At 43.2% G+C, this 27,837-nt stretch overlaps 1 protein-coding gene across 1 annotated transcript in view; it reads right to left on the reverse strand.

The window, feature by feature from the left end:
• Positions 1-27,403, reverse strand: part of Psmb7 (proteasome 20S subunit beta 7) — a 57,025-nt gene extending 29,622 nt beyond the window's left edge. The window contains exons 1-5 of the mRNA XM_070013348.1: positions 27,315-27,403; positions 26,882-26,975; positions 25,757-25,854; positions 24,202-24,342; positions 21,869-21,984 (exon numbers count right to left, since the gene is read on the reverse strand). Of these exons, the coding sequence (XP_069869449.1) occupies positions 21,869-21,984; positions 24,202-24,342; positions 25,757-25,854; positions 26,882-26,975; positions 27,315-27,376 (511 nt within the window). The 5' untranslated portion in view covers positions 27,377-27,403. The remainder of the gene's footprint in view (positions 1-21,868; positions 21,985-24,201; positions 24,343-25,756; positions 25,855-26,881; positions 26,976-27,314) is intronic.
• Between the last annotated feature and the right edge of the window lie 434 nt (positions 27,404-27,837).

Here is a 27,837-nt window from a genome sequence, read left to right on the forward strand (position 1 = left end):
TCCTAGGGACATATATTTCCTTCTGCTCAGCTTCATTCTATATTTTAGGCAATGAAAAAAAATACACATTTCTTTCCCAATAGAGTAACTCTTCCTTCATCAGAAACGTTTTTCCTGCTTAGAAACACTGCCTAGGCCAAATTTCTCTAGGTGGAAATGTTACATAGTAGACCCCCAATTCCTGAAAAAAGGTTTGTGCAGTGGGGCTGGGAGCGGGGGAAAGCTACTCCACAGCACAGAAATCGCTTCTGAGAGCTGTCAGGTCTGGAGCAGAACATGGGAAGGACACAGGGGTGAGGGGTACTTCTTCTGCCCCTTCCTGTTTGTAACTTGAACCCAAACACACACAGTGTTAAAGATATTTTCTAGAAAGTAGAGCCTTCTAAACTGCTTGATTCTGCTGCTCCTGAAATCAAAGCTAAATAAGCCCCAAAATAAGCCTAAATAGAAAGGGAAATTCAAGTCAAGATAATTTCTGAATCACTTGCAAATTATCTCCCCCTCTCAGCTTTTTAGGAAAGGACTCTGGCGCCCCCTTTTCAGAAGTACACAGAAATGCAAGGAGAGATTGTCAACAGGTTTCTAGGTAACTGAAACTACTCCCTGAAAAACTGAGTTCACAGAGTTTACACAGGTCCACCCAGCCTACAGCAGCCAGGTGCAAGGCAATCCAGTAGAGATACAGGAGAAAAGAAGCTGACCACAACAATACAAAAGGAGATGACAAAACAGTATCCTCTCATCATTTATTCCAGTTTCCTAGATACTGGCTCACTACCCAAAGCCATATATAATAAATCATCAGACACCATACAAGTACAGTTGCCATGTGACCTACAAAGCATTTATAAGTTACATCTCAGTTTCCATTAATAATTAGGCCATTAATAATGGCCTAAGCCATCCACTATTTCAATGTCCAGCTACCAACCTGGCATTGGCATCACACACCAAGCTAAGGCAAAGCCTTCTAAAGGCTTCTTCAAACCAAAAGACATCTTAACTTCAGAAAGCCAAAGGACAGTATGGCCTGTGCGTCATATGCGAGTATGTGTGGTTAAGGAGATGAACACCACTGCCACCTGCTCTGGGAACCAAGAACTCTCACCCCGACAGGAGGAGGGCAGACAAAAGAAAGACACCAGATACCATGCTGAGCATGTCCGTGTGCCAGCGTGTGCCCGTCACATCTCAGTCCTCCTCAAGCAAACCACTGCAGTGGTGCTAAATTCCTGTCCCAGCTAGATCCCATGTGGCCATCTCACAAAGTTCCTATGCTACCATACAGCTCAGGAAGGACAAATATGATTGGGCATGTGCCACACACCACCACCCCCACACTGACATCACTTCTTAAATACCCAATGCCATTTCAAGTCTTCTCACCTTGATGTATGGTGGTCCCTTTGCCCCGACACTAGTCCCCCTTGTAACCGTAAGTGAAACTTCAAGTCTTCCCAGGAGTCTTCCTTGATTAACACCCACCCCACAGAAGTCTATCTTGTCAATCCTTTCACCACCTTTGGAACTTCACAATGTGGAGCTTCAGCTCCACATCTGGCTGCCACTCACACACAGAAGCACCAAGCAGATCTGAGGTAGGTTGTGCTGTACTGAATGGTAAGGAGTCAACGAAAGTGAGCTGGTCCACCAGGAGTGATGACAGGAAAAACCACCTTGGGAAAGCTAAGACATTTATTGCCTAATTCACCTAGGATGAATAAAATACGAACTTCAAGGTAAAACAAGTTTAATTTTTTTGGGGGGGTCCGGTCGTGGGGCCTGAACTCTGGGCCTGGGTGCTGTCCCTCAGCTCTTAGCCACAGTGCCACTTGCGGCTTTTTTCTGTTTGCTTAAGTGGTGCTGAGGAATTGAACCCAGGGCCTCAGGCATGCAAGGAAAGCACTCTACCACTGAGCCATCTTCCCAGCCCAACAAGTTCAATTTTTTTTTTTTTTTTTTTTTTTTTTTGTTGGCCGTGGGCTTGAACTCTGGGCCTGGGCACTGTCCCTCAGCTCTTCAGCTCAAGGCAAGCACTCTACCACTTGAGCTACAGCGCCACTTCCGGTTTTCTGGTGGTTTATTGGAGATAGGAGTCTCACGGTCTCTCCTGCCCGGGCTGGCTTTGAACCGCGATCCTCAGATCTCAGCCTCCTGAGTAGCTAGGATTACAGGCGTGAGCCACCAGCGCCCGGCATACAAGTTCAATTTTTTAAAAGTAAAAAAGGCTTTAGAGCAACGAACTATGTCCAATTTACTCTCTGCCCTTAGCCTGGTCCACACCTTGGCTGGGCACTAGCTGTTGCAGGACAGCTTACTAGGCTCAGTCTCAAATTTTACTGGCAAACTTCTCCTCTCATCAGAAGCCGCCATGTAGCTGCTACCTAGCAACCCCCACAAGTCTGCCTTTTTCAGTCCACCCACAGTTGCTGAGTAGCCAGTGTGGCTTCTATAACAAAGCCCTTTAAAACAGAAAAACAACATGTAACTAAGTAAGCACTGGGAATAACTCTGGGAAAGCCTCTGTGATGGAGACATGATCACATTGCTGTCCCTCCCACCTACCCAACCTGTCCACTCCTGACTCTAATCCATTCGGCAGCCAGCCAGATGCTCCATGAAATCCTCTTTCTGCTACTGTCACCCTATGGAGTTCTACGGAGAGGACAAAGACTGTCGCAAGCATGGCTCACCTTTGGAACTTCACAATGACACAGAGAGTCACCCTTAACTGCAAGTCTCCTAAGGGACCCCAACACCCATGCAACAAGGACTCCATCCACAGCAAAGCTTTTAAAGTGCAGTATCTGTTTTTATGAATCACATGTCACTGACTTAAAAAAAACAACCCACACACCAACAACGCCTTAAGCATTGTAAAATATAAGCCCTGAAACTCAGAAAAATTATGAGCGACAGAATATTAGATGTATCACTTTACAAAAATGGGAAAAGAGATTGAATTAGAAAAGACTAACAAGAACAATAGCCAATGTGACAAAGCTGTAATGAAATGGGACTCACTGAAATGCTGGGGGAACCAAAGCCACAGAACTTTCCAAATGAGAATTTAGAAACACTGATTGGAAATCAAGAGCTCTACATAACCACAAACTAGCAATTCTGCTAGGAAACTTAGACTTCTAAGGATATAAATGGACAAGTATCCAAGTCACATATATAGAAGGAAGAAAGGAAGGAAGGGAGAGAGGGAAGGAGAAGGGGAAGGGAGGAAGGACTGACCCACCCTGGAGATAAATCAAAGGTATAATAATTAAGATAGGGTAAATAAATACATGAACAATCATTAAACATGACAAAATAGAGCATTTTTGGTTTTTTTTTTCTTAAACTTATTTTTAAGTAGAAGCATTTGTCTGCAATTGAAAGATGTGTAATACAAATCTAGAAGGAAATAAATCAAAATGCTATGTTTATCTCTGGGTATAATGTTCTCATTTTGTTTACTTGTATTTGTAAATTGTTCTTTAAAGAGCGTATAATACTTGCATGTTTTTAAGGTATAAATCTGGAAAAGATCCAACATTATAAAGGGCTTAAAAAAAATAAGAAAAACATCGAGACCTTGCTAACTGTCACATCTGTGTGTGTGACAGCAGCAGGCAACTTATCGTGAAATTTGTACACGGGGTCCTGAAGGTCAATCCATGCATGAGTCAACAGTCCCAAGGAACAACAGAAATTTATCACTGCATACATATAAATACACCATGCCTCCACCACTGTTCTTTGGAGGTTTCCTTAGGGCTGTCTGAGAGGTAAAACCACCTAATAATAAAGTCCTGTGAGCCTATCAGCACTGATTTAGGAGTTTGCTGTGGCAAGCCCGACTCCAGTGGACACCTGTCATATTCAGAAACTCCAAAGCACACTGCTCTCCACCAGTTTTGTCTACTCTTCAGACATGACAGGTAGTAGTGTTCCCACTTTACAACAGGGGGATTAGAACCCAAATGTGAGGAGCTTTCCTTAATCACATGGCCTAAGACCAACAAATCAGGGTTTTCAAAACCAGCTCTGCTTTCCTTTTGGTAGGTTCTCACTATGTAGCCCAGACTGGCTTCAAACTCACCATCCTGCCTCTGCTTGCCTCTCAAGTGCTGGAATCACAAGTGTGTACCACCACACACCCAGCTTTTCCTTGTGTTTTCTTTTCCTTTTCCTTTGTGGTACTAGGAGTTAAATTCAGGGCCTTCACAAACTAGGCAAGTGCTCTACCACTGAGCCCTACTACCCGTAAAGACAGAGCTTCCTACATTTAAAACATGGCATTCTTTCACTTCTTCCATGTTACCTCTTAAATAGCAAAGCTAAATGCTTAAAATCAAGATTACCATGTAAGCATAGAAGCAGCTATCTCTTCTTAGCTTTCGTCCCCCAAAAAGCATGCTTTCAAGCTTGCTTTTTCTTCAGATTTCAACAGAATAATCACCAAACATCTAGATATAGTTAATGCTTTTTTATTACTTGGAAACTCAAATGAGACTGGAATTTTTGTTAAATGTTTTAAATGATGAAATACACATCATTCACTATTTAGCCATGGCATTCAAGTATCTGTTTTAGGAGCATTTATTTTAAGGTAGCCACATTTAAAAAAAACAACAACTGATAAAGCTAACTAAAAAATGGTGAAAACTTTAGTCTCCATTTTCTAAAACCTCAGAAGGTGTATCTGATCTCATCAGTATTTGTACAGGTTGACTATCTTTTATCCAGAATGCATGAGAGCAGAAGTGCTGTGGATTCTGAAGTATTTTCATGTGTGTAACTATAATGAGGTATCTTGGGATGGGACCCAAGTCTACATATGAAATTCATTTGTTACATATATATCTTACATGCATAGACTAAGGGTAATTATGTACAGTATTATGTACCTGAGCTGGCACCTCTATCTGCCAGTTTCTACTTGCAGAGCCAGATTTCAGATTATGGAACATTTGTTTTGCTTTGTTTTGTGTTCTTGAAAACTGAACTCAAAGCCATTTGAGTCCTTTCTGCTCTGTTTTTCAGATAGGATCTGTTGCTAACTTTGTCCATGTTGACATCAAACCATGATCCTCCTGCCCCTGACTCCTGCACAGCTGGGACCATAGGCATGTACAACCATGTCTTGCCCCATAGTTCAATGTGAACCTAAGTTCTGAAAGAACAGTCCAACCCAGAACAAAATCTGAAATAAAATATTTAAGTTTTACAATCTAACTATTGTTTTCCATTTGTTCTATATGTTTAAAAACACTTGTATTAATATGGCCAGGAATAATGGGATTTTTTAAGCATGTGATTTTTATGTTAAGAGTTCACTGAAACCAACAATTCTGTAACTTACTTTGTTAGACACACTAGAACTACTAAGACTATAATAATTTCCTAGCCGGGGGCTGGTGGCTCACGCCTGTAATCCTAGCTACTCAGGAGGCTGAGATCTTAGGATCACGGTTCAAAGCCAGCCCGGGCAGGAGAGACTGTGAGACTCCTATCTCCAATAAACCACCAGAAAAACCGGAAGTGGCGCTGTAGCTCAAGTGGTAGAGTGCTCGCCTTGAGATGAAGAGCTGAGGGACAGCGCCTAGGCCCAGAGTTCAAGCCCCACAAGCAACAAAAAAAAAAAAAAAAAAAAAAAAAAAATTCCTAAAACATACTGCCTAGTCAAATTAAAAAGGATCTGAAAACCAGTAAGTAGAAATTTGCTTCCTCTGATAGAATCCATGCTCACAAAATCTCAACCTGGGGGAAAGGAAAATGTTTATTCAGGGTCCTCTAGGTCCCAGACCCTAAAGTCAAGGGTTGGGACTTTCCTATTTTACAGACTAGAAAACTGAGGCTTAACTATAGCTTCAAATAATTTTCCCCAAGCAATATAGTCAGTAAGAGGGAAAGATAAGCCTAGGTCCCAGGTTTCTAAGCCCATGGGCTGCTACAATCAATTTTACCACATCCAGTGTGCCAGGCTCTGGGAACACACTGCTGCCCAGGCACAGTTCTGGGGTTCACATAGCTGCCAGGCTGCTCTAGAAGGCAGTTTCCCTTCCAGCACAAGGTGGCACTGCCACAGAAACCAACACCAACAGGAGCACAACAGACTGCACCTTCCTCAGTGGCTCTGTGAGGGCTAAACAAACACAGCATATAAAGCTGAATGCTGGAGACAGAGCCTAGGACAAGGGCCCTCCCCCACCCCTACCCAGTCCCCAGCAGTGGTTTTATACTCTCAGTCTCAACAACCCCCTAGGCTGGCAGCTTTAATGGGAACAGAGTTCTCCAAAATTTCTTCTCTCAAAATGGTGACATTCTGAGAGGCAGCAGGAAATGGATTCCCATTGCTTTTCCCCAAATCAATTTAACCAGATCTACACAGGAAAAGGCTCCTGCTAAGGAGCAGTCCGCTTTAAGCACCAAGGACCTGTTCGCCACCGTGGCCTGCCAAGGTGGAAGATGTATGCAGCGATAAAGGAGTCACCCGCCCAACTCCCTCATCCATCAGTGTCGGCTCTTCCTGACAGAGCATTCGCTCACTTGCGCTCATTGTGCGTCAACTGGCCACTCTTCCTGAGGAAAATTTGGTGCTTTCCACAGACCCATGGATGGGGGTCATTTTTCACTCCACTCCTGCCTACAAGGCCTCGCCTCCTGGTGCCAGTGCTTTCTCCAGGGGCCACTGGTGCCAATGTATAAAGAGCTGATTTATGTTTATGAAACAATGCTGGTTCTGGGGGAAAGCATCCGGCCACTAGAGAGCAGTGGAGCACCTCTCCTCACTCAGCCACAGACGAAATGGTTTAATTGTATGCATGCATTTCATTATAAGCCTTGGCCAAGAGCTTCTGAGGGCGCAAGCCAAGCAATCAGAGGATCTTGCATGCCTTGCTGAAATCCAGATTTGTCCTTTGTCAGCATAAACAGTTTAATTTGATGTTTTCACTCCTGAGTAAGCACTGAGTATTACATTTAAATCCTCGTGAGGGGAAGAACTTCCTTTTCATCAGCAAGCACACTTCAGTGTCAGAGTCTACCTTTCTTTCCCAATGAATTTTTAAAAATTTATCCCATTTAATATGCTTAAAAATATTCTTTCTAATTATCCTACACTTCTCACTCAAAAACTAATTTCTCAAACCATGCTGCTCCTTCTCTAAATGTAACAAGGTGTTACATTTTACTTTAATAAACTAATATACTACTTAATGGGAAGGGGGATTTTTCTTATAATTGCAACTATAATGTCTCAAGGACCTGACAGGTTCTAAACACATTCCTATGAGAGTCTAGCAATCAGGAGCATCCAGGCCTAAAATGTGAAAGTTTTTGTTTTATTAATATATGTTAGTGAAATGTTTCATGGTATGGGGAAAAACTGTTCTTGTAAAATAGAGGCCTCATCTAAGCTTACACTTCTGCGCTGAGATAGAGTGTGACAATTACCCACAGGCTGGGCCTGCCAGCACAGGAGCTCAGCAAGCTGCTAACCGGCCCAGGCTCTGCATTCCTGCCACAGAGCAGAAACACAGGGAAGAGGAACAAACAGATCTCTCAAAGGCAGCCTTGACTCTAGGCCACATTTCACAACACCCCAAAGTGCATTCCAGTTCACTTTAACAGGCCTTTCCCTTCGAGTCCTCTAGACCAAAAGGCATGAGAAATTTTAACAAGAAAGCACCCTCAGTTTTAATCACAATGTTTATCTTGCCAATAGAGATGGTATACAAACAAGAAGAAATCCTACTTACTGAAAATAAGTGGGCAATTACATATATATTTCTCATTAAGAAACTTGTGGAATAAATGATATTTTTGAGAGATGGAAAAATACAAGTTCAGAGAAGTGCAAGACCATATCACGGTGCTATAACAGCAAAATGGGAATTTGAACCCAGATCTGGGGAGGAGCAAAACCTTTGTTCTATGAACTACCTAAGGAAGTCTCTTGATGCCTAAAGTGACATTCTACTTAATCTGCCCAATATGAGAGTATAAAAGACCAGTCAGTGCTAGGCTGAGTATAAAGGCACTTTTCTTTAGCAAGGCCAATTCTGATACAAGAGCAGGTGAAGAGGAATTTGTTAACCTCACACTCTCTGAAGTGGGGTTTAAAGCAAACAAATTTAAAACTGTGAGCATTACATTAACTGTTCTGAAAAAATACTACTGGCAAGGGCTTTTTATTTAGTTGAGGGTAGACTAAGGACTGAACTCAAATAAGAAAAGACTTTATGGTAAAGTGTCAGCACAGAAAAGATGATAACACTCTATACATTTACTCAAAACCTCACTATTTTACCTATAAGAGACTTAAAAAAAATAAGAACAAAATCTACTCTGATTAGAACAGATTAAGAACTGGCAAGGGCTGACTACAATACATTCCTAGTACAACATGATGACTTCTAGGAGAAAATGTTTTTCAGCTCCCAACATAATGGCACCATCTATTGGCTTAGTACCACCTTTGCAGCAACCAGAAAGCAAGATGTGTAATTCAACTTTCATGGGCTTTTGGTTCCCAGTTGTTTTCTTTCTGGCACTCCAGCGACATGTCTTAATAAATAAAACCTATGTGTTGCACATTTTAACTCATCTCAAGTACACTGTACTTATGTTAATCAAAGTGAGAAAAAGTACCAGAGAAATCTCAGTTCACAGAACCACACACAGAAACTATATTGGCACTAAAATTATTAAAACACCATACACCACCTATCATGGCTACCCACAAGGACTGGTACTCACTGCATTCTCACCCCCTTCCACTGACCACCATTTACAGAAGAAATTGAGATCTATGTACTGCTCAGAAATTCAAGACTTAAGGTTTGAGCCCAGATTGAGTCCAAAGACCAGTTCACTAAGCCACATTATCTCAAAAAGTGGCATTGGGCACTGGTGGATCACACCTGTAAACCTATCTAACTCAGGAGGTTGAGATCTGAGAATCTCAACTCGAAACCAACCCAAGTCAGAAAGTCTATGAAACTCTTATGTCCAATTAACCAGCAAAACATAGGAGGTAGTAGCATGGCTCAAGTGGCCGAACAGCAGCTTTGGGCAAAAAGCCCAGGGACAAGCCAAGTGTGTTGGCCTGTAATCCTAGCTACTCAAGAGGATGAGATCTGAGGATGACAGTTTGAAACTAATTAATCACCAAAAAGCCAGAAGGTGAGCTGTGGTGCTGTGGCTCAAGAGGTAGAGCGCACCAACCTTAAGCAAAAAAAACTAAGGAGCAGACCCTGCTAAGTTCAAGCTCCAGTATCAGGACCAAAAAAAAAAAAAAAAAAAAAAAATCTGGGCACTAGTGGCTCATACCTTTTAATCCTAGCTACTCAGGAGGCTGAGAACTGAGGATTGCAGTTCAATGCCAGCTCAGGCAGGAACGTCTGTGAGACTCTAATCTCCAATTAACCACTAGAAAACCAGAAGTGGCACTGTGACTCAAAGTGGTAGAGCACCAGCCTTGAGTGAAAAAACTCAGGGACAGTGCCCAGGCCCTGAGTTCCAGCTACAGACTTGGGGGGAAAATAGAGGTGCCAAAAATAAAACAAGCACATAAAAGTACATAGTGCTTGCTAGAATGTATTCAAATATACATGATATCTCAACACCCCAATAACTTTGACCTTCCCAAGCCAAAAGGAAACAACAACAACAACTAAGGATTAGGGATATAGCTCAGTTGACAACAACAATTGAGGATTAGGGATATAGCTCAATTGATAACAACAACAACTAAGGATTAGGAATATAGCTCAGTTGTCTGGTACTTGCCTAGCATATATGAGGCCCTGGATCCTCAGCTCTAAGGCTGGGAAAATGTGCTTTATTATGGAAACAAGGGATGTGAGGTGTCAAGAGATCAGGTCCAAGCAGGACCAGGCCTTCCAAGGCTACTTGTAGAATTCTCAGCCATACCTCAGGTACTTATGGAAAAGGCCACTAGGGGCAACAGGCCTCTGGTTAGACAAAATTTCCAGAAATAATGTTTCTGGATCAGCACCTAATTCTCCCTGCAGACTCTGGGCCCCAAGAGTGCAGAGGCAGATACAATCCAGTAGCCCTGGCAATGCATGGCCAGGGGTGAAGGAAAAAAAGTGTCCTACAGAAATACAGCTATTAAGTCCGTAAGTGGCCTCTGACAAGGCTTTTATGAAATTCTGTAAACTAAATACAGCTACAGCTAAATTCATACCTGATTTAAGAACTGAAAACTACTGTGGATTGAAATTGCCATCTTGAAGTGTACTAACTTGATCCAATGCAGGGTAACTTTCCAAACCAAGCCATGTAGAGACATCAAAATGTCCATATAGCCAGGTATAGTGTTGTATTTATATAATCCCAGCACTCGCCAAACTGAAGCTGGAGATTACAAGTTCAAAGCCAGTCTGGACTACATCATGAAACCTTGTCAAAAAGAAAAAGGGAAGAGGGAAGAAGGTAGTCTACACACAGGATACATTGTATCATGAAATTCAGAGAAAACAGGACATCTGACCTCCCCATCCATTTTCAGCCTTAATTCTCCAGTTCTTTTGTCTACAGGATGAGCTTTCTGGAGTGTGTCCACCCTTCTCCCCCTTCTTTTTCACTGCCTATAGCCCTTGTAAGCTGGAACTTTCACAGGTGCATTTCAGTAATTAGGAAATTATATACCCAGCTTCTCTGGAGATAGAACTTTACCTAGATGGAGCTGGCAATGACCCCAAGTCTTCCCTAATGGTCTATACCAATGTTTACTCTGGGAGTTAATATTCCTAAATTGTCCAAGGGCCTCATTTTCAGGAATGTCATACTTGAAATTTTATTCATGTTAATTCTCTGTGTGGCTAAGCGGGCAAAAATAAAAATTTTATATACCTTGCCAATGCTGCTCAAGGAACACTGCCAAACTAATAGCAAAAGATGGTCCCCAAGCTTCTTCTGACACTTCAGTTTCCCTAATAAAGAAAAGCTGGCAAGTTCAAAGAATAAGCTAATTAATCTGAGAATTAAAAGAGCCCTATTTTGTCTGTTAAAAAAAAAAGTGACTAAAACCCTCTCCCTTTCTTAATAAAGAAAAAAGTCAAAGAATCTTGCTGAGCTTCCAATCACATCAACAACGTCTTTGAAATAATTCTCTTAAAAAGAGAGTAAGTAAATGAAACTTTTAAGGTTCTCCTTGTAACCTAGCCCATGCACGGCCTAGCCAGGCAAGAACCCTCTGGGAGTGAGAATGCTGCAGCAGGGTGAGTGCTGCAATCTCTGCAGTCAACATCCTGTCCATAAAGGCTTCAGGACAACACCATGCCACAGGCAGGTCAATGCATTCATCTGGCAAGGAAGCCCTCAGGAATGCCACTTCTCAGAGAGAAGGCTCCAGGACTAATGCTGGATGCACGCACTGAGCTATGCTAGCAGGCCAAGTTGAGCAAGACAGGATGGGCGCCTAGTCAATGTAAATGAAGAGCAGCCTTTGGGCACCTGGCTAGTCGCCAACACAGGCCCTTTCCTACGGGTGATTTGTACCTTCCAGCTCTGACTGTCAAATCACTCAGGGAATAAATTGTTTTAAAAAAGGTTAATTACAAAGTTTTGCTTTTCTCATTTTAAAAACTCCTAATTTATCTAAAATATGAGTATTAAGATGAAATATTCATTTTCTTACTTATGCTGTGCATGCAGAAAGCCTCAATGTGAATGTTAATAGTACAGAGGGGGCGGGGGGTACTGTGTTATGTCATTTCAAGTTTGGTTTGTAGCTTACTCAAAATAAATAATGGAAGTTAAAGACAAAACTCATCAAACGTGGGCAAGTCTAGAGTTCTCACTCAACATCCAGCTCCTCACACCTTCAATGGAAGGGAGGAAAAGAGATAGACAAAACCTCACAAAACTGAGGCCAGAGTAGGAAAGCAGACCTGCACAGCTACTACATGGGGAACAATGGCTGAAAGAAGTGACCAAGACAGAGCCAAGCATAGAACAAAACTGCATTCTTTTCTTTTTAATTTTTTAAATTTTTAATTTGGGGGGGGGGGGAGGTCCGGTCGTGGGGCCTGAACTCTGGGCCTGGGCGCTGTCCCTCAGCTCTTCTGCTCAAGGCTAGCGCTCTACCACTTGAGCAACAGCACCATTTCTGGCTTTTTTCTTTTTGCTTATGTGGTGCTGAGGAATCGAACCCAGGGCCTCATGCATGCTAAGGCAAGCGCTCTACCACTGAGCCACCTTCCCAGTCCCAAAACTGGATTCTTACATTCTCTGCAAAGTGCTCCTCTTCATGATGGAATTGGATAAGAAAGCAACAAAAAGTAAAGAGTCATGGTATCTTGAGATCATAGAATTGTGGACAATTTTTTAATTTCCACTGACACTACAAAGCTGTTATGGTAAATACTATTTTCAACATGCAATGAGAAAATCCACAGGGCAATGGAAAATATAAAAAGCAAACAAACGTCCTTTGGGAATCTGGTAAATATTTTTAGTACTTGGAAACAAAGCTTAATGGCTTAATGAAGTAACAACTGTGAGAGAAGAAAAATCACAGCAGTTACATTGTACTGAGGCTTGCTTGAGATGAAAAAACAAAGGTTCAAATCCCAGTTTCATCACTTAAGGGCTAAGTAATAATAGCTAAATGGCAAAATCTTTACAAGCTTGTTTTCTCACCAGTAAATTAGCAATGATTGAACTATTTGCGGGGAGTTTTAGCTGAAAAGAATATAAGAGCACCCAACAGACTCTGGTACCAACACACTGCACAAATATGCTTTAAATTTAAAGCATACCAACCTTCAACAACGGAAAAAGGACCTGTCACAGAAACAATGCCTTGTGCTATGCTATTCTCTCACTGCTAAAATGGGGCCACACAAAGAAAAAACAATCTAAGCCAACTGTACTCTGGGGGCCCTAGAACTGCTAGTTCACAAACCATGAACAGAACCTAAGGTTACTAGCATTTAGTTTCAGACATTCTTTGGCACAAAAACAAGTTCACCATCAAATACTGGCTTGGTTGTGTGGAGTTGTGGGAGGCTGAGTGAGGAGAAAGCAGAATCCACTCAGAGATGGTCACAGAATCCTGCACATGCAGGAGTGATGAGCGAGGGTAACAGGAATAAGGTGGAGAAGAAGGGAGTTTGGCCAGGGCAGGGCTCTGGAATCAGAACTTGCTCCTTTGGTCTAGTGTTGCTGGGAGGGAATGGCTTTGAGATAAATGTCAAGTAACACGTAAGGAAGGACACTTTAGGAAGTACAGTCATTTCCGACCAAGGCAGCCTGGCAGCAGTTGTGGGTAAAAGTCTGTTTAGTGAAGGAAAAGGGGGCTGCTACCACAGAGGCCCAGGATACCAGCAGAACAGGCACTGAGGTGGGAAAAGTGCAAAGGGAGCAGCCCAGATGGAGGACTTACTAACTTACGGTGGCCAAGAGCCAGTAGGAGGCTGGCATCGAGGAAGACCATCAAAGACCCCGAGTCCAGCCTATGGGCTAGCTGGTTTACAAGTGTTCTCTCTAAAGATGGGCCATCCCTACTGCCTCTGCACCTGTCCATTCCCTCAGTATTTCTGGCCAGGAGATTTTCCTCCCTGTCCCCAGCCTCCCTCATGTCAATGCTCTGAGAGCATTGCACTAACAATCTACTCTAATCCTATCATAGCCTGGCTCACAAATATCAGCTGGGAACTTCCAGGACAAAGTCTTCACAGATTGGTCTGCCACATCTGGACCGTAGGCAGCCTCTGCCCCATCCTCCAACATCCATTTGTCTTCATCCTTCCCCATTTTTGCTTCTGAAACACCCAAAGTGGAACACACTACCACCACCCACCCTAGCCACTGCTCTTGCCTCATATCCCACAAAACTGGCCTTCAAATAATCTTTCCCTTGGGGTAGAGGATGGGGCAGCTAATTTCTAATCATCAGTCAGGTTCGGCTTAATGTCACTCTTGATTTTCACTTGTCAGGTCGGCAAGAATATCCAGTGCTGGTGAGTGCTTCAGAACAATGTCCCTATGCTCTCTTGGTGGGAGAGTAAACTAGTGCCATCAGTTTGGAGGGCAATTTGGCAACAGCTCTCAAAAGGTAAAATGTACTATATGGCTCACCATCTGTCACTTTTAGGGGCTGCTCGGCAGCTGTACCTCCCTCCTATGTACAGAGAACACCACCCTGTATGAGCAAGAGGCTAAACTTCACCCATTGGAAGCACCCACAGGCTCAGAAGCAGTCAGGGCCCAGCTGCACAAGCCTACACACAGGCCCCTGTGCAAATCTGCCATGGCGCATTCTGAAGCACGATTTTTCACACTACTCTTGGCCCTGAGCCCAATTCTTGCCTTCCCAGCTATGTGAGAGCCACCTGCTACCCTAAAAACAAGAGGTTAAAACAACAATAACAAAAATGCAACCTTCTTTCCTTAAATCAATGATTCCACTGCCTAAGGCAGAAAATTCTGTCCAAAACATGAACACATCTTCATTAAGAAACTTCAACACTAAGAATCCATCTAAACCAGTAAACTCAAGTAGATGAAGACACATTTGTGGCAAAATTCTGAAAGCCAAAATGTCCATCACTAGAGAATTGGTCAGTTAAAAAAAAAAATCACTGAAGAGCGTTAATATGCAATTCCATATAATGATTATAAAACCAATGTGGCTCTGTGTGTGTGAATATAAAAACCTCTTCCATACTAAGGGTAAGGAAGGAGCACCATACCTATCGTAGCATGAGTTCTTCATAGGGGTTTTTTGGTTTCTTTGGTGCTGCTAAGGCTTGAAGTCAGGGCCTAGCTACTGTCCCTGAAATTTTTTGCTCAAGGCTGGCTAAGCACTCTTCCACTTGAGTAATAGCTCCACTTGTGGCTTTTTGGTGGTTAACTGGAGGAAATAGTGTCACAAACTTTCCTGCCCAGGCTGGTTTCAAACTGCAACCCTCAGATCTCAGCCTCCTGAGTAACAAGGATTACAGGCATGAGCACTGGCACACAACTTCTTTTGTGTATTTTTTAAAGAAACAAATGTGTAAGCAGAGAGATGGCAGATTATAGAGATATGTGAAGGTATATCATGAAATATTTTTCTGGAAAAAAAAATGCAACTTCTTACAGCAAAAACTTTGGAAGAAACACTTTCATTTAACCCCTCTTCAGTGTTGTCATGTTCGTAAACTACTTTTCTTTTTTCTTGCTTTTTCAGTGGAACTGGAAAGTGAACTCAGGACCTTGCACTTGCTAAGCAGTACATGGGCCCCCAGCCCATACTTGTAAACTACTTCTACCAGAAGATGTTTTAAGTCACTTGTTCAAAAAGGACTTCCTTAATACCCATCATCCAATTCTCCTACCTATTACTCTTTCCTAATATTCATCTCTTCCTCTAGGGTACTTAGCACAATGTGTTCCTTTAGATTTATATGTATTACCTACTGACCACCTTTCCGTCCTTCCAGGCTGGATGCTCTGTTCTGCCCATCATATTCCCAACATCATGGTTAACACTAGTGATATAAAACAGCTGTCTGCTAAGACTGCGCTCCAGCGGGGTGCCAGTGGCTCATGCTTGTGATCCTAGCTAGTCAGGAGGTTGGCTAGCCCAGCAGTAAAGTCCCCAAGATGCTTATCTCCAATTAACCAGTAAAAAGTCAGAAGTGGAGCTATGGCTCAAAGTGGCAGAGTGCTAACCTTGAGTAAATAAGCTAAGGGCCCAGACCCTGAGATCAAGTCCAGTACCTGCACACACACACAAACACACACACACACACACACACACAAACACACACACACGCACACACACACACACACGAAAAAAAAAAAACTAGGCTCAGATGAAGCAAAGCTGTCTTGCATTTCCCCCATTTAGAAATGCCCAACTCAGCCACGTACCAGTGGCTCATGCCTGTAATCCTAGCTACTCAGGAGGCTGAGATCTGAGGATTGTGGTTCAAAACCAGCATGGGAAGGAAAGTCCATGAGACTCTTTTTTTTTTTTTCCCCATGAGACTCTTATCTCCAACAAACTACCAGAAAACAGAAGTGGCGTTGTGGCTCAAGTGGTAGAGTGCTTGCCTTGCATGCATGAGGCCCTGGGTTCAATTCCTCAGCACTACATAAGCAAAAAGAAAAAAAAAGCCGGAAGTGGCGCTATGGCTCAAGTGGTAGAGCGCTAGCCCTGAGCTAGAGCTGAGGGACAGTGCCCAGGCCCAGAGTTCAGGCCTCACAACCGAACCCAAAAATAAATAAATAAATAAAAATAAAAATAGTCTACAAACTCAGAACTGTGGACCCACAACCCTGAACTCCAACTAGACTGAGAACAGAACACAATCATTGCTAGCTAGGCCAGACCACCACGCAGGGATCCTGAGGCAAAATGAGCAGAACCAAATTTGATTGACACTTCAAGCAACTTGTGCTAAATTCAGCTTTATGCTCATAAGGCAGCTCAAGAGCATCAAGAAACACATGCAATTGTTCTCTTTTTTTGGGGGGGTCCGGTCGTGGGGCCTGAACTCTGGGCCTGGGCGCTATCCCTCAGCTCTTCAGCTCAAGGCTAGCGCTCTACCACTTAAGCCACAGCGCCACTTCCGGCTTTTTTCTTTTTGCTTATGTGGTGCTGAGGAATCGAACCCAGGGCCTCGAGCATGCAAGGCAAGCGCTCTACCACTGAGCCACCTTCCCAGCCCCGCAATTGTTCTCTTTTAAAAAGGGAAATGCCAGCTAGGTGCCAATAGCTGATGCCTGTAATCCTAGCTACTCAGAAAGCTGAGATCTGATGCTGGGCAGGCAAGTCTGGGAGACTTTTATCTCCAATTAAGCCAGAGTGGAGCTGTGGCTCAAGTGGCACAAAAAGCTCAGGGGCACTGCCCAAGCCGTGTTCTAGCCCCAGGACTAGCAAAAAAAAAAAGAAAGAAAGAAAGAAGAGAAAGAAAGAGAAAAAGAAGCAGAAGGAAGGAAAGAAGGAAGAAAGGAGAGAGAGAGAGAGAGAGAAAGAAAGAGGGAGAGAGAGAGAGAAAAGAAAAGAGCCGGGCACTGATGGCTCATGCCTATAATTCTAGCTATTCAGAGGGCTGAGATCTGAAGATTGTGGTTCAAAGCCAGCCCTGTTAAGAAAGTCTGTGAGACTCTTATCTCCAATAAAACACCAGAAAACTGGAAGTGAGGCTGTGGCTCAAGTGGTAGAGTGCTGCCCTTGAGCTGGAGAACTGAGGGACAGTGTCCAGGCCCAGAGTTCAAGTCCTACATCTGAGGAGGAAAAAAAAAAAAGGAAAAGAAACTGCCTTATGTTAAGTTTCCTGAAGGAAATGACTTTGTCAAGGTTAGGGAAGAAAACATCTTGAAGGGTTTAGAGGTGGAATATTATAATGGAGTCTGGTACTTAAATTGTTCTAGCACACAAAACAATGATGTGAATGTCAGTGGCTCACATGAAGCATCACATATCACATAGTACAAATCTTGTGTATATTGGTGGCTCATGTCTGTGTTCCTAGCTACACATAAGGCTGCAACCTGGAGTATAATGGGTCAATGCCAGCGCAGCATTAAAGTCTGTGAGACTCTATAATTAACCAGAAAAAAAATGCCAAAATGGAAGCATGGCTCAAGTGGGATAATGCCAGCTATAAGCCAGAAAGCCACACAAAAGTTCAAAGCCCTGAGGTTAAGACTCCATATGAGCACAAAATAATAACAGCAAGAATATTAACAATAATGCACGTGAGATGGAACTAATGTAGTGAAATATTAACTTATGAACCTGAGTGAAGAGTATATACTACTCCTAATATGCTGTTGCTTTACTACAAGTTTGAAATTTTTCAAATGAAAAATGACGCTACTAAATAAAAAAGGTTATTTTATCTTTACCACCTTTTGAAGTATTATATGAGGAGAAATAAAACCAATACCTTAATGGAAATAAAAATACATCTGAATACAGCAATTCAGAGCAATTCTAAAATAATACTGAGTTATTGTCATTTTTAAATAATTACAAAGGGGGCTGGGAAGGTGGCTCAGTGGTAGAGTGCTTGCCTTGCATGCCTGAAGCCCTGGGTTCGATTCCTCAGCACCACATAAGCAAAAGGAAAAAAGCCGGAAGTGGCGCTGTGGCTCAAGTGGTAGAGCGCTAGCCTTGAGCTGAAGAGCTGAGGGACAGCACCCAGGCCCAGAGTTCAGGCCCCACGACCGGACCCAAAAAATAATAATAATAATAATTACAAAGATCAGTCCATAAGGTATCTAAAGGTAAAACCATTCTCCCCAACATGCAGGGAACATCTGTTGGAGACAACCTTATACAAGACTAGATCACACAACAGCAAAAAGTCTCAAAATGGCCATTTCCAACTATCCAAGGCAGCAGTCCTTCTACCAGCAGAGCCAAGTCACCAACATAGAAAGCGTTAAGTGGTAAACAACAGCTGGAAAAACACCAGCTGCACAAACGGTTCCAATTTCTAGACCTATAAATTTGACTCAACTTTAACATAAATATTAAAAGCTGGGTGTCGGTGGCTCACGCCTGTAATCCTAGCTACTCAGGAGGCTGAGATCTGAGGATCACAATTCAAAGCCAGCCTGGGCAGGAAAGTCTGTGAGATTCTTATCTCCAATAAACCACCAGAAACCGGTGGCACTGTGGCTCAAGTGGTAGAGCGCTAGCCTTGAGCCAAAGAGCTGAGGGACAGTGCCCAGGCCCAGAGTTCAAGTCCCACAGCTAACCAAAAAAAAAAAAAAAACACATAATATTAAAATGTGAACATCTTGAAATATAATCCAAGATCTAAAATACAATTCTATCACTTAAAAAAAAAATTTAAAGCCAAGAGCTGGTGGCTCACACATGTAATTCTAGCTACTCAAAAAGCTAAGATCTGAGGATCACAATTCAAAGCCAACCCGGGCAAGAAAGTTCATGAGACTCTCATCCCCACTAAAACAATCCAAAAAAAAGCCGAAAGTGGAGCTATGGCTCAAGTGGTAGAGTGCTAGCTCTAAGCACAAAAAGCTCAGGGACAGCACATGAGAGCTGAGTACAAGCCTCAGAACTGACACCAAAAATAAATAAAGTAAATAAATAAAGGCCAGGTGTGATGGTAGCTAACTGTAGATGGGAAGCTGAGACAGGAGGAGGATTATGGTTAAGGATATCCTGAGCAAGAGTTAGCATGATCCTATCAGAAAACAAGCAAGGTACGAAGTACAAAAGAGGAGTAGACTCCCAGACATACAGTAAGTGGAAATGGAAGGATAGCAGTTTAAAACTAGCCCGCAGGCTGGGAAGGTAGCTTGGTGGCAGAGTGCTTGCCTCGCATGCATGAGGCCCTGGGTTCGATTCCTCAGTACCACATAAACAGAAAAAGCACTGTGGCCCAAGTGGTAGAGTGCTAGCCTTGAGCTGAAGAACCTCAAGACAGAGCCCAGGCCCAGAGTTAAAAACTCCATGACCAAGCCGGGCGCTGGTGGCTCACGCCTGTAATCCTAGCTACTCAGGAGGCTGAGATCTGAGGATCGAGGTTCAAAGCCAGCCTGGGCAGGAGAGACCTTGAGACTCCTATCTCCAATAAACCACCAGAAAACCGGAAGTGGCGCTGTAGCTCAAGTGGTAGAGCGCTTGCCTTGAGCTGAAGAGCTGAGGGACAGCACCCAGGCCCAGAGTTCAAGCCCCACGACCAACAAAAAAAAAAACTCCATGACCAAAAAAAACTAGCCCGCAAAAAGTTAGCAGACCCAATCTCAGAAAAATCAAGCCAGAGATGGTGGCACATTCCTGTAATCTTGATTACACAGGAGATAGAGGTAAAAGGATCTTGGGCCAAGGCTGGTCTCTGACTGACAAAAGCAATTAAATCCTCCCTGAAAAACAAATTAAAACGCAAAAAGGGGTGAGGGGTGAGGCACTAGTGGTTCACCCCTATAATCCTAAATACTCAGACTGAGATCTGAGGATTGTGATTCAGAACCAGCCCAGGAAGACAAATCCAAGAGACTCTTAACCAGAAAAAAGCTGGAAATGGAGGCATGGCTCAATGGTAGAACATCAGTGTGAGTGAAAAAGCTGAGCAAAAGCAGGAGGTTCAGAGTTCAAGCCCTGGTATTAATACACATACAAAAAAGGGGGGGGGGGCGGTGATGGGACATGGCTCAAGTGGTAGAATGCTTACCAAGCAAGGCCCTCAGCTCATACACCAGTAGTATTAAAAAAAAAAAAATCTTTAGCAGTTGAGGCTGATCTGAAAAGACTCACTACTTACTGTTTACCAGCCAGCATCAGAACAGGCAGTCGCTAACCTGTTACCACCTAGTGTATGGCTGCTGATTGTATTTTACAAGTAGGAAATCAAGGCTCAAGTAAAAATCACACACCAAGTGGTCAAGAAAGGAAAGGAAGCCGGGCACCGGTGGCTCACACCTACAATCCCACCTACTCAGGAGGCTGAGATCTGAGGATAATGGTTCAAAGCCAGCCTGGGCAGGAAAGCCCATGAGACTCATATCTCCAATAAACCACTAGAAAACTGGAAGTGGCACTGTGGCTCAAGCAGTAAAGTGCTCGCCTTGAGCTGAAGAGCCCAAGGACAGCACCCAAGCCCAGAGTTCAAGCCCCACGACTGACCAAAAAAAAAAAAAAGTAAGAAAAAAAAGGAAAAAAGGCTCAAGTAATCCAACAAGTTATTTGTGAACCAGATCAGGATTCAAGGCCAGCCAGAAAAGCTCACAAGACTCAATATCAATCAATGGCTGAGTACAGTAGCACACCCATATCATCTGTCATCCCAGCAATAAAGGGAAGAACAAATTGGATGACTGAAGTCTAGGCCAGCCTGAACGTATAACAAGATACTATCTTAAAACAAATGAACATAAGAAGGGGCTGAGTTCAATCCTGAGTACTTCCAAAGCAAAAATACTCTCTACGTGTGCCACGCATCTCCAGGTAAGACTTAGGGATCTATTCCACTTAAATCTCACCTTTAACCTGAGGCCCACCTGATCCTCCTAACTCGGTGATCTGCCTCCACCCCCTGCGTGCCCACCACTCCAACTCCCCTTATTCTTAATGAGTTTTCTTAACTTTTTTTGGGTTTAAATGTCTATATGTGAATTCACATATAGACATAAGAAATAACTCAGAGGGCTGGGAATGGGGCTTAGTGGTAGAGTGCTTGCCTAGCATCCACGAAGCCTAGGTTCGATTCCTCAGTACCAAATAAACAGAAAAGGCTGGAAGTGGCACCACGGCTCAAGTGGAGATTGCTAGCCTTGCGCAAAAGAAGCTTAGGGACAGTGCCCAGGCCCTAAGTTCAAGCCCCAGGACTGGCAAAAAGAAAAAAACTCAAGAGAGTTCCCCTATACACTTGACTCTTTCCTGAAGATAGTATCTTGCAATCTGCCACTTGAACCATGCCACTAGCATTGTGACTTTTTTGGCGAGTGACTTGGCAGATGAACCTATCACACTTTTCTGCTCAGGCTAGCTTCCTCCTGTGATCCTCCAGCTGTCAGCCTGAGTAGCTAGCACCTGAGCCACTAGCCCCATATTCCCCAAGGCATTATCTTACATGACTATAGTACTATACCACCTGTACTACTATCTTTCTGACTAGCATTTAACACTTTCTAACATTTATAAATGAAATTTTACAGTTATTTATTGCCACTCTATACCCATTAAAGCTCTTCACAGGCTGAATCCTCTGTTCACTGCTGTTTCTGGGTATAATCACAGAAGGTACTGAATGAACCGTTGCTGAAAGAATCAAAGCAGCACTGTATTGCACTGCCTCCTGTAACAGGAAAGAGACCAATCCTTCCAGATCTCATTGATAAATAAGAAAAATCCGAAACACAAGGAAACACTCACCCATGGTGACATAAGGCAATTTATCAGTTGATCCATGAGGATAGATGCTGTAGAGATGAGGTCCAGTAACATCTACTCCCCCTAGAACTAATGCTGCACCGATGTAACCTTGATACCTGGTGACCAGAATAGGCATAAGAAAATACATGAGTTTACAAGACAGCACTGTAACTTTACCAACAGCTACTGCAGTCAGACAACAGTTTTCTTACATTTCTTCCATAAGGGGTTATTTTTTTGAGAGAAGCCAAGTGCCAGTGGCTCAAGCCTGTAATCCTCACTATCTAGGAGGCTGAGCTTCAAAGACTGGAGTTCAAAGCCAAGCCAGGCAGAAAACTTCCCAAGACTCCATTTCCAATTAACCAGCAAAAATGCACTTGTGGTTCATACCTGTAATCCTCTCCCTGCTCAGGAAGCTGAGATCTGAGGATCACACAGAAATGTGTTTATCACATTTTATTTTTGAACCAAGAAATTTTTTAGTAACACAGCCCAAGGAGTCAATTACACAGAACACAAAGGTTTGATGCTCTAAAGGACTCACAGAATCCCTTGCAATGCCGCAAGTATCTAAATTGGGCAGTATCATTACTGTTCAAGAACTAGCTAAATGATAATAAACCATAAAATGAAAAGCTACAATAGCACCAAAAGTTACGACATTGGGGCTGGAGGCATGGCCCCAGGATTAAGAGTGTCTCCTAGCAAGTGTGAGGACCTGAGTTCAACCCTTAGTATTACCAAACAGAAAAAAGAGAAAAAAAAAGAAAAAAGAAATCGCACAATATCATAATATTGACAAATGGTTCTTTAGCCACTCAGAAGGACTAGACCCCTCCAAAAAAGTGATTAAAACTCTGAGCCCTTCCCTATAACAAGGTACCACACAAGTTTCTTTGAGTTTAGGATGTTCAGGGTATCTAGAACTCCATGGGCTCACTGATGCAGCTTGTCTACCAAGAACAGCATGCAGCACAATTCAGTACTATATGAGCAAGGAGAGTGAGTTAGAAAACAACCCATCCAATGGTATGCCACACCTACTAACACATCAACACAAGAACACAGGTATAGTCTACAAGGTCTGAAAAATACATCCCAAAGGCTTTCAGGCCCTATAATAAGCACTTGCTTCTTTATCCTTTTCCCCTCAAAGGTCAAGACAGAAACTGCTATCTTCATTTCTTCACCAAGAAACTGTGGTTAACAAAGGAGGCAACCAGCCTAAGTCACACAGCTGACAGTGCTATGCGGAATCTTGAACCAAGGTTCTTTCCCTTATGCCAATCTGACCCTCTTCATGTACCTCAACAAAAATGTCACAGCATATGAAAGGCAATACTATCTTGGTTTATATTTGTAAGTGTTCCCCTCAAAACTTTTGCAAAGTATACTAAACTAAAAATGATACAAACATTGAAGAAAAAAAAAACCTTCAGAATACTCAAACATACTTTTTTGTTGGTGGTGGTCATTGGGGGTCTAGACACTGATGCACTGACCCTGAGCTCTTTTGCTCAAAGCTAAAACTTTTTTTTTTTTTTTGGTCATGGGGCTTGAACTCTGGGCTTGGGCACTGTCCTTGAGCTCTTCAGCTCAAGGCGAGCACGCTACCACTTGAGCTACAGCGCCACTTCTGGTTTTCTAGTGGTTTATTGGCGGTTAAGAGTCTCATGGACTTTCCTGCCCGGGCTGACTTTGAACCATGACCCTCAGATCTCAGCCTCCTGAGTAGCTAGGATTACAGGCGTGAGCCACTGGTGCCCAGTTAAGGCTAAAACTTTGAACCACCGCACCACTTCTAGTTTTCTGGTGGTTAACTGGAGATAAGAGTTTCATGGGGACTTTTCTGCCTAGGCTGGCTTCAAACCATGATGTTCAGATCTCAACCTTCTGAGCAGCTAGGATCACTCAAAACATTCTTTAAAAAAACCTAAAATATCTGGATAAGTTATTTTGTTAAATCTTTTAAACAACACTGTAGGGAACCTTGAAATACTGTTTTATCTGCAACAATTTAAAAGTTTGAAAATTGTTTCATATGTAACATTACACATTAGCCACCAGAGGGAGCTTTGTATTTAAAATTAAAACCCATGAATATCCTCAAAAACCTCAATAAGTGTGTTTCAACAAATTCTACTCACACTGTAAATGGAGAATGCACTTATTATCACTAATTTTCCTGTGTTAGAATGATGATTACATATACAAAGGTCTTAGCATAGCCAGAGAAAAAAAATTAAGCATACTAAGCTTCTTGCTGAAATTTTAAGAGAAAAAAAAATCTATGAGAAAAAGATGCTGCAGAAACCTCTGACCTGGAAGCTTACCTGAAAAGCATCTGCTTCAACATCCGATTGGCCGTGGCGACTCTGGGAAGGCGGCCAGTGGACAGGGAGTGCAGCTCCAAGTTGGAAGAAATGAGCTGGGTTGTCATGTCTGTGTCTGCAGCCGTCCCAGCACCACAACAACTAAAAAATATGACAAAGAAGTTAGGGACATTCAATTACCAGGACCCAAATGGAAGTGGAATTCTTAGAAATGCTGTATAGCACGAAGTTCACATACACTGAAATCTTTTGAGTAAGTTTGCAATACAACTGCTGTTTAGCCAATCTTTAGCATAAATTGAGAAAACACACACACACACACACACACACACACACACACACACACACACACACACACACACACACACACACACACACACACACACACACACACACACACACACACATTCTCTATGACCCAATGGAACATTTTATATTATTTGGTTCTGTGCCCAAGAGAGTACATGTTTTACTAACACTACAAATATATCCAAGTTGTATAAAAAAGCAAGGTTAGTCTAACAAGTCTGCATCTACCAAGCATTTATACCAGGTACCAGTCGCTGCACTAAGTACTTGGAATACAGAAAATATCACCAATCTTGGTTCTTAATTTCAGAACTGAGTCAAGAAGACATAAATAGACCAACTTGTAATATATAATACATCATATAATACAAAGTAAAAGCAGAAACATAAAATGCTAAGTTGTTTCACTAAGAAACATAAAAACAGTTTTTATAAAAAAACAGTTGGAAGAATACAAACACTCCGCCGGGCGCTGGTGGCTCACATCTATAATTCTAGCTACTCAGGAAGCTGAGATCTGAGGGTAGCAGTTCAAAGCCAGACCAGACAGGAAAAGCCCATGAGACTCTTATCTATAATAAACCACCAGAAAACCAGAAGTGGCACTGTGGCTCAAGTGGTAGACCGCTCGCCTTGAGCTGAAGAGCTGAGGGACAGCGCCTAGGCCCAGAGTTCAAGCCCCACAACCGACAAAAAAAAGAAAAGAATTCAAACACTCCACAAGCAAAGAGGGTGAAAAGGTGTTTGGAAGCAGAAGTTAGCCTAAGCAAAAGTGAAATAGCTCAGAGGGCTGCAGAACAGACATGAGCGAAAGAGGGGCCATACAGATGCAACTCTACATTATAACTGTAATATGGGGTAATGGCAGCTAAAAAAAAACCCTGGAAAGTAACCTTTTTCTGATACTGTAGAAAGCCTTAAAATATTATTTTTTTTTAAAAGAAAGGGATATAATTGGATCTATTCTTCCAAGCCCAATATGGCAGAAAAATAAGCAATAGAATGGAAAAATAACAGGAGACAGAGCGCAGTAGTCCAGCAGAGAAAGGACCCAAAGGTCTTTAGCAAAACAAAGGAGAATAGGAAATAGCATGAAGAAGTGTGCAGAAGACAAGAGCTGAAGCAACGAGAGGACTTGAAGATAACTGCCTTAGGTGACAGGTGGGTGAGGATGATATTAAGTTCAATTTTAATCCTGACATTTAAGTCCTGAATTTGAAAGGTATCTGAACTAATCGATACTTACTAAATATTAGGAGATATGAAGTGAATTTTTGAACAGTTCTTGTCGGCAACAACCATCCCTTCAGTTGCTCTTGTATCTGCACCAAGAACTATACCATCCTATTAAAAAAAAGTTAAAATCAAATATACACATATACATATAGACATACACACACACACACACACACACATAGTTCTCCATTCCTCTTTAGACAAAACAATGTTGGCCACATCTTGTTTCCATAGTCCCATACTCCAGCTACACTCCTACCAAAAACATTATCCTATACTTTGAGAATCAAGAAAAGGCTTCCTTCAGTCCCTAGCACAGCTAAAATAAAAAGTTCCTTAATAAACTAAATTTTGAGGCTGAAAGATTCAAAAAATTCTTTACAAATTATAGAAGCAATGGGAGAGAGGGAATGATAGACTAAGACTCAAAAATCTTTCCATTAAAATAATCGCTTATCAATATCATTTTTTTCATGTGTGTGTGCATGCATACACATGGGCCAGTACTAGGGCTTGAACTCAAGGCCCAGGAACTGTCTCTTACCCTTTTGTTTCCAAAGCTGGTGCTCTACCACTTGAGCCACAGCTCCACTTCCAGTTTTTGCTGGTTAACTGGAAGTCTCACAGACATTCAGGGCTGGTTTCAAACCAGGATCCTTAGGTCATCAGCCTCTTGACTAGGATCACTGACAGCCTGAGCCATCAGTGCCCAACTTCTATTTGATTTTTAAATGTGTCACTCTTTTATGTGTAACAATCCTCATCCTTATCCCTTTTGCCTGTCTTATCACAATGAAAGGCAGGAGCTCTTTGCGTCAGATGGATGGAAAAGGTATAGCAATGTAAATAAAACTGAGCTCCCAAATTGGAAGCAGTATAAAAAGTATCAAATGGCTATAGATACACAACCCAAATTTTGTCCTCTCCCACAGATCATTTGGCTTCCTAAAGTAACAAGAAAAAACACACTGCCTTCCAGTCCAAAATCCCGCGAGTGAGGAAAGAACATTAACTTCAAAGTGCACAAACCTGTCCTTCCTTCCTTCCAGACCCGGTTGAGAGAGAAGAGACCCAAACAGCCGGGCTCGAGTTGTGAGTTCAGTTTACTGTGTTCTGGCCTGTCCCGGCGGCTTACCTTATAGACCACTCCCGCGATGGTAGTGCCAGTTTTCCGGGCTTTGGGAAGCTTGAACCCCTTCTTTGCAAAATCAGCTTCCAAGATGGCATTCCTGAGAGCAAGATCGAAAAAATCAAGTGTTGAAAGCCAAGACCACGCGGTGCTGTCCGGGCACCGGGAACGCTTAGCCGGGAGCTCTGGAAAGGAACCTCCCACCACTTCCACGAGGAGTCTCAGCGAGGAGCCGGGACGGCAGCCCCGGAGCGCCGGGAACGCGAGCGGCCGGCCTGACACGGAGCCGCGCGCAGGCCCGGATTCCCCCGAGTCACACGGGCCGGGACAGGTCATCCACCCTCCGCTCGCACTTGTAAGCCCAAGCTGCAACCCAGCCCCGACAACCGGACCCAACATCCCCGCGCCCGCCCCGAAGCCGAACCCGGCACGGCCGTACCTGCGGCAGTTATCAAAAGAGAAGCCTCCAACCGGTGCCTCGTACACCGACACGGCCGCCATCTCCCCAAGAAAGTACTTCCGGGACAGGGGCGGGGCAAACGAAAAGAGCCCGGCACTTCCGGCGACAATGACTGAAGGGGCGGGGCAAACCTCGCTCTGGAGAGACTGATCTTAGAGTTCCGCGTTCCTAGAGAGGATGGGAGATGTTTCGCTGTAATACTGCCTCAAGTGGCGCGGAGGAAAACCTGACTCCAGGAGCTGGGAAAGGATTCGGTAAGCTAAAGGCACCCACCACCAGGTCTCCTCCGGCACTGACCACGCGGTTAATGGGGATCTGCAGTGATTCGGAGACTTTCACACCCGAGACCCAGGTACAGCCCCACAAACTCCTTGCATTGAATTTGCCACGTTGTCAAATGGAACGAGCACCTTCCTCAAAAGGCCAAGCAAGCACCTGCATCATTAATCATTAACGAAATGCAAGTGGGACCCCAGGGCGTACCACATGCACTCAGTAGGAT

Source organism: Dipodomys merriami, unplaced genomic scaffold (assembly GCF_024711535.1).
Source record: "Dipodomys merriami isolate MVZ:Mamm:240054 unplaced genomic scaffold, mDipMer1.0.p SCAF_11, whole genome shotgun sequence".
NCBI classification, from domain to species: Eukaryota; Metazoa; Chordata; class Mammalia; order Rodentia; family Heteromyidae; genus Dipodomys; species Dipodomys merriami.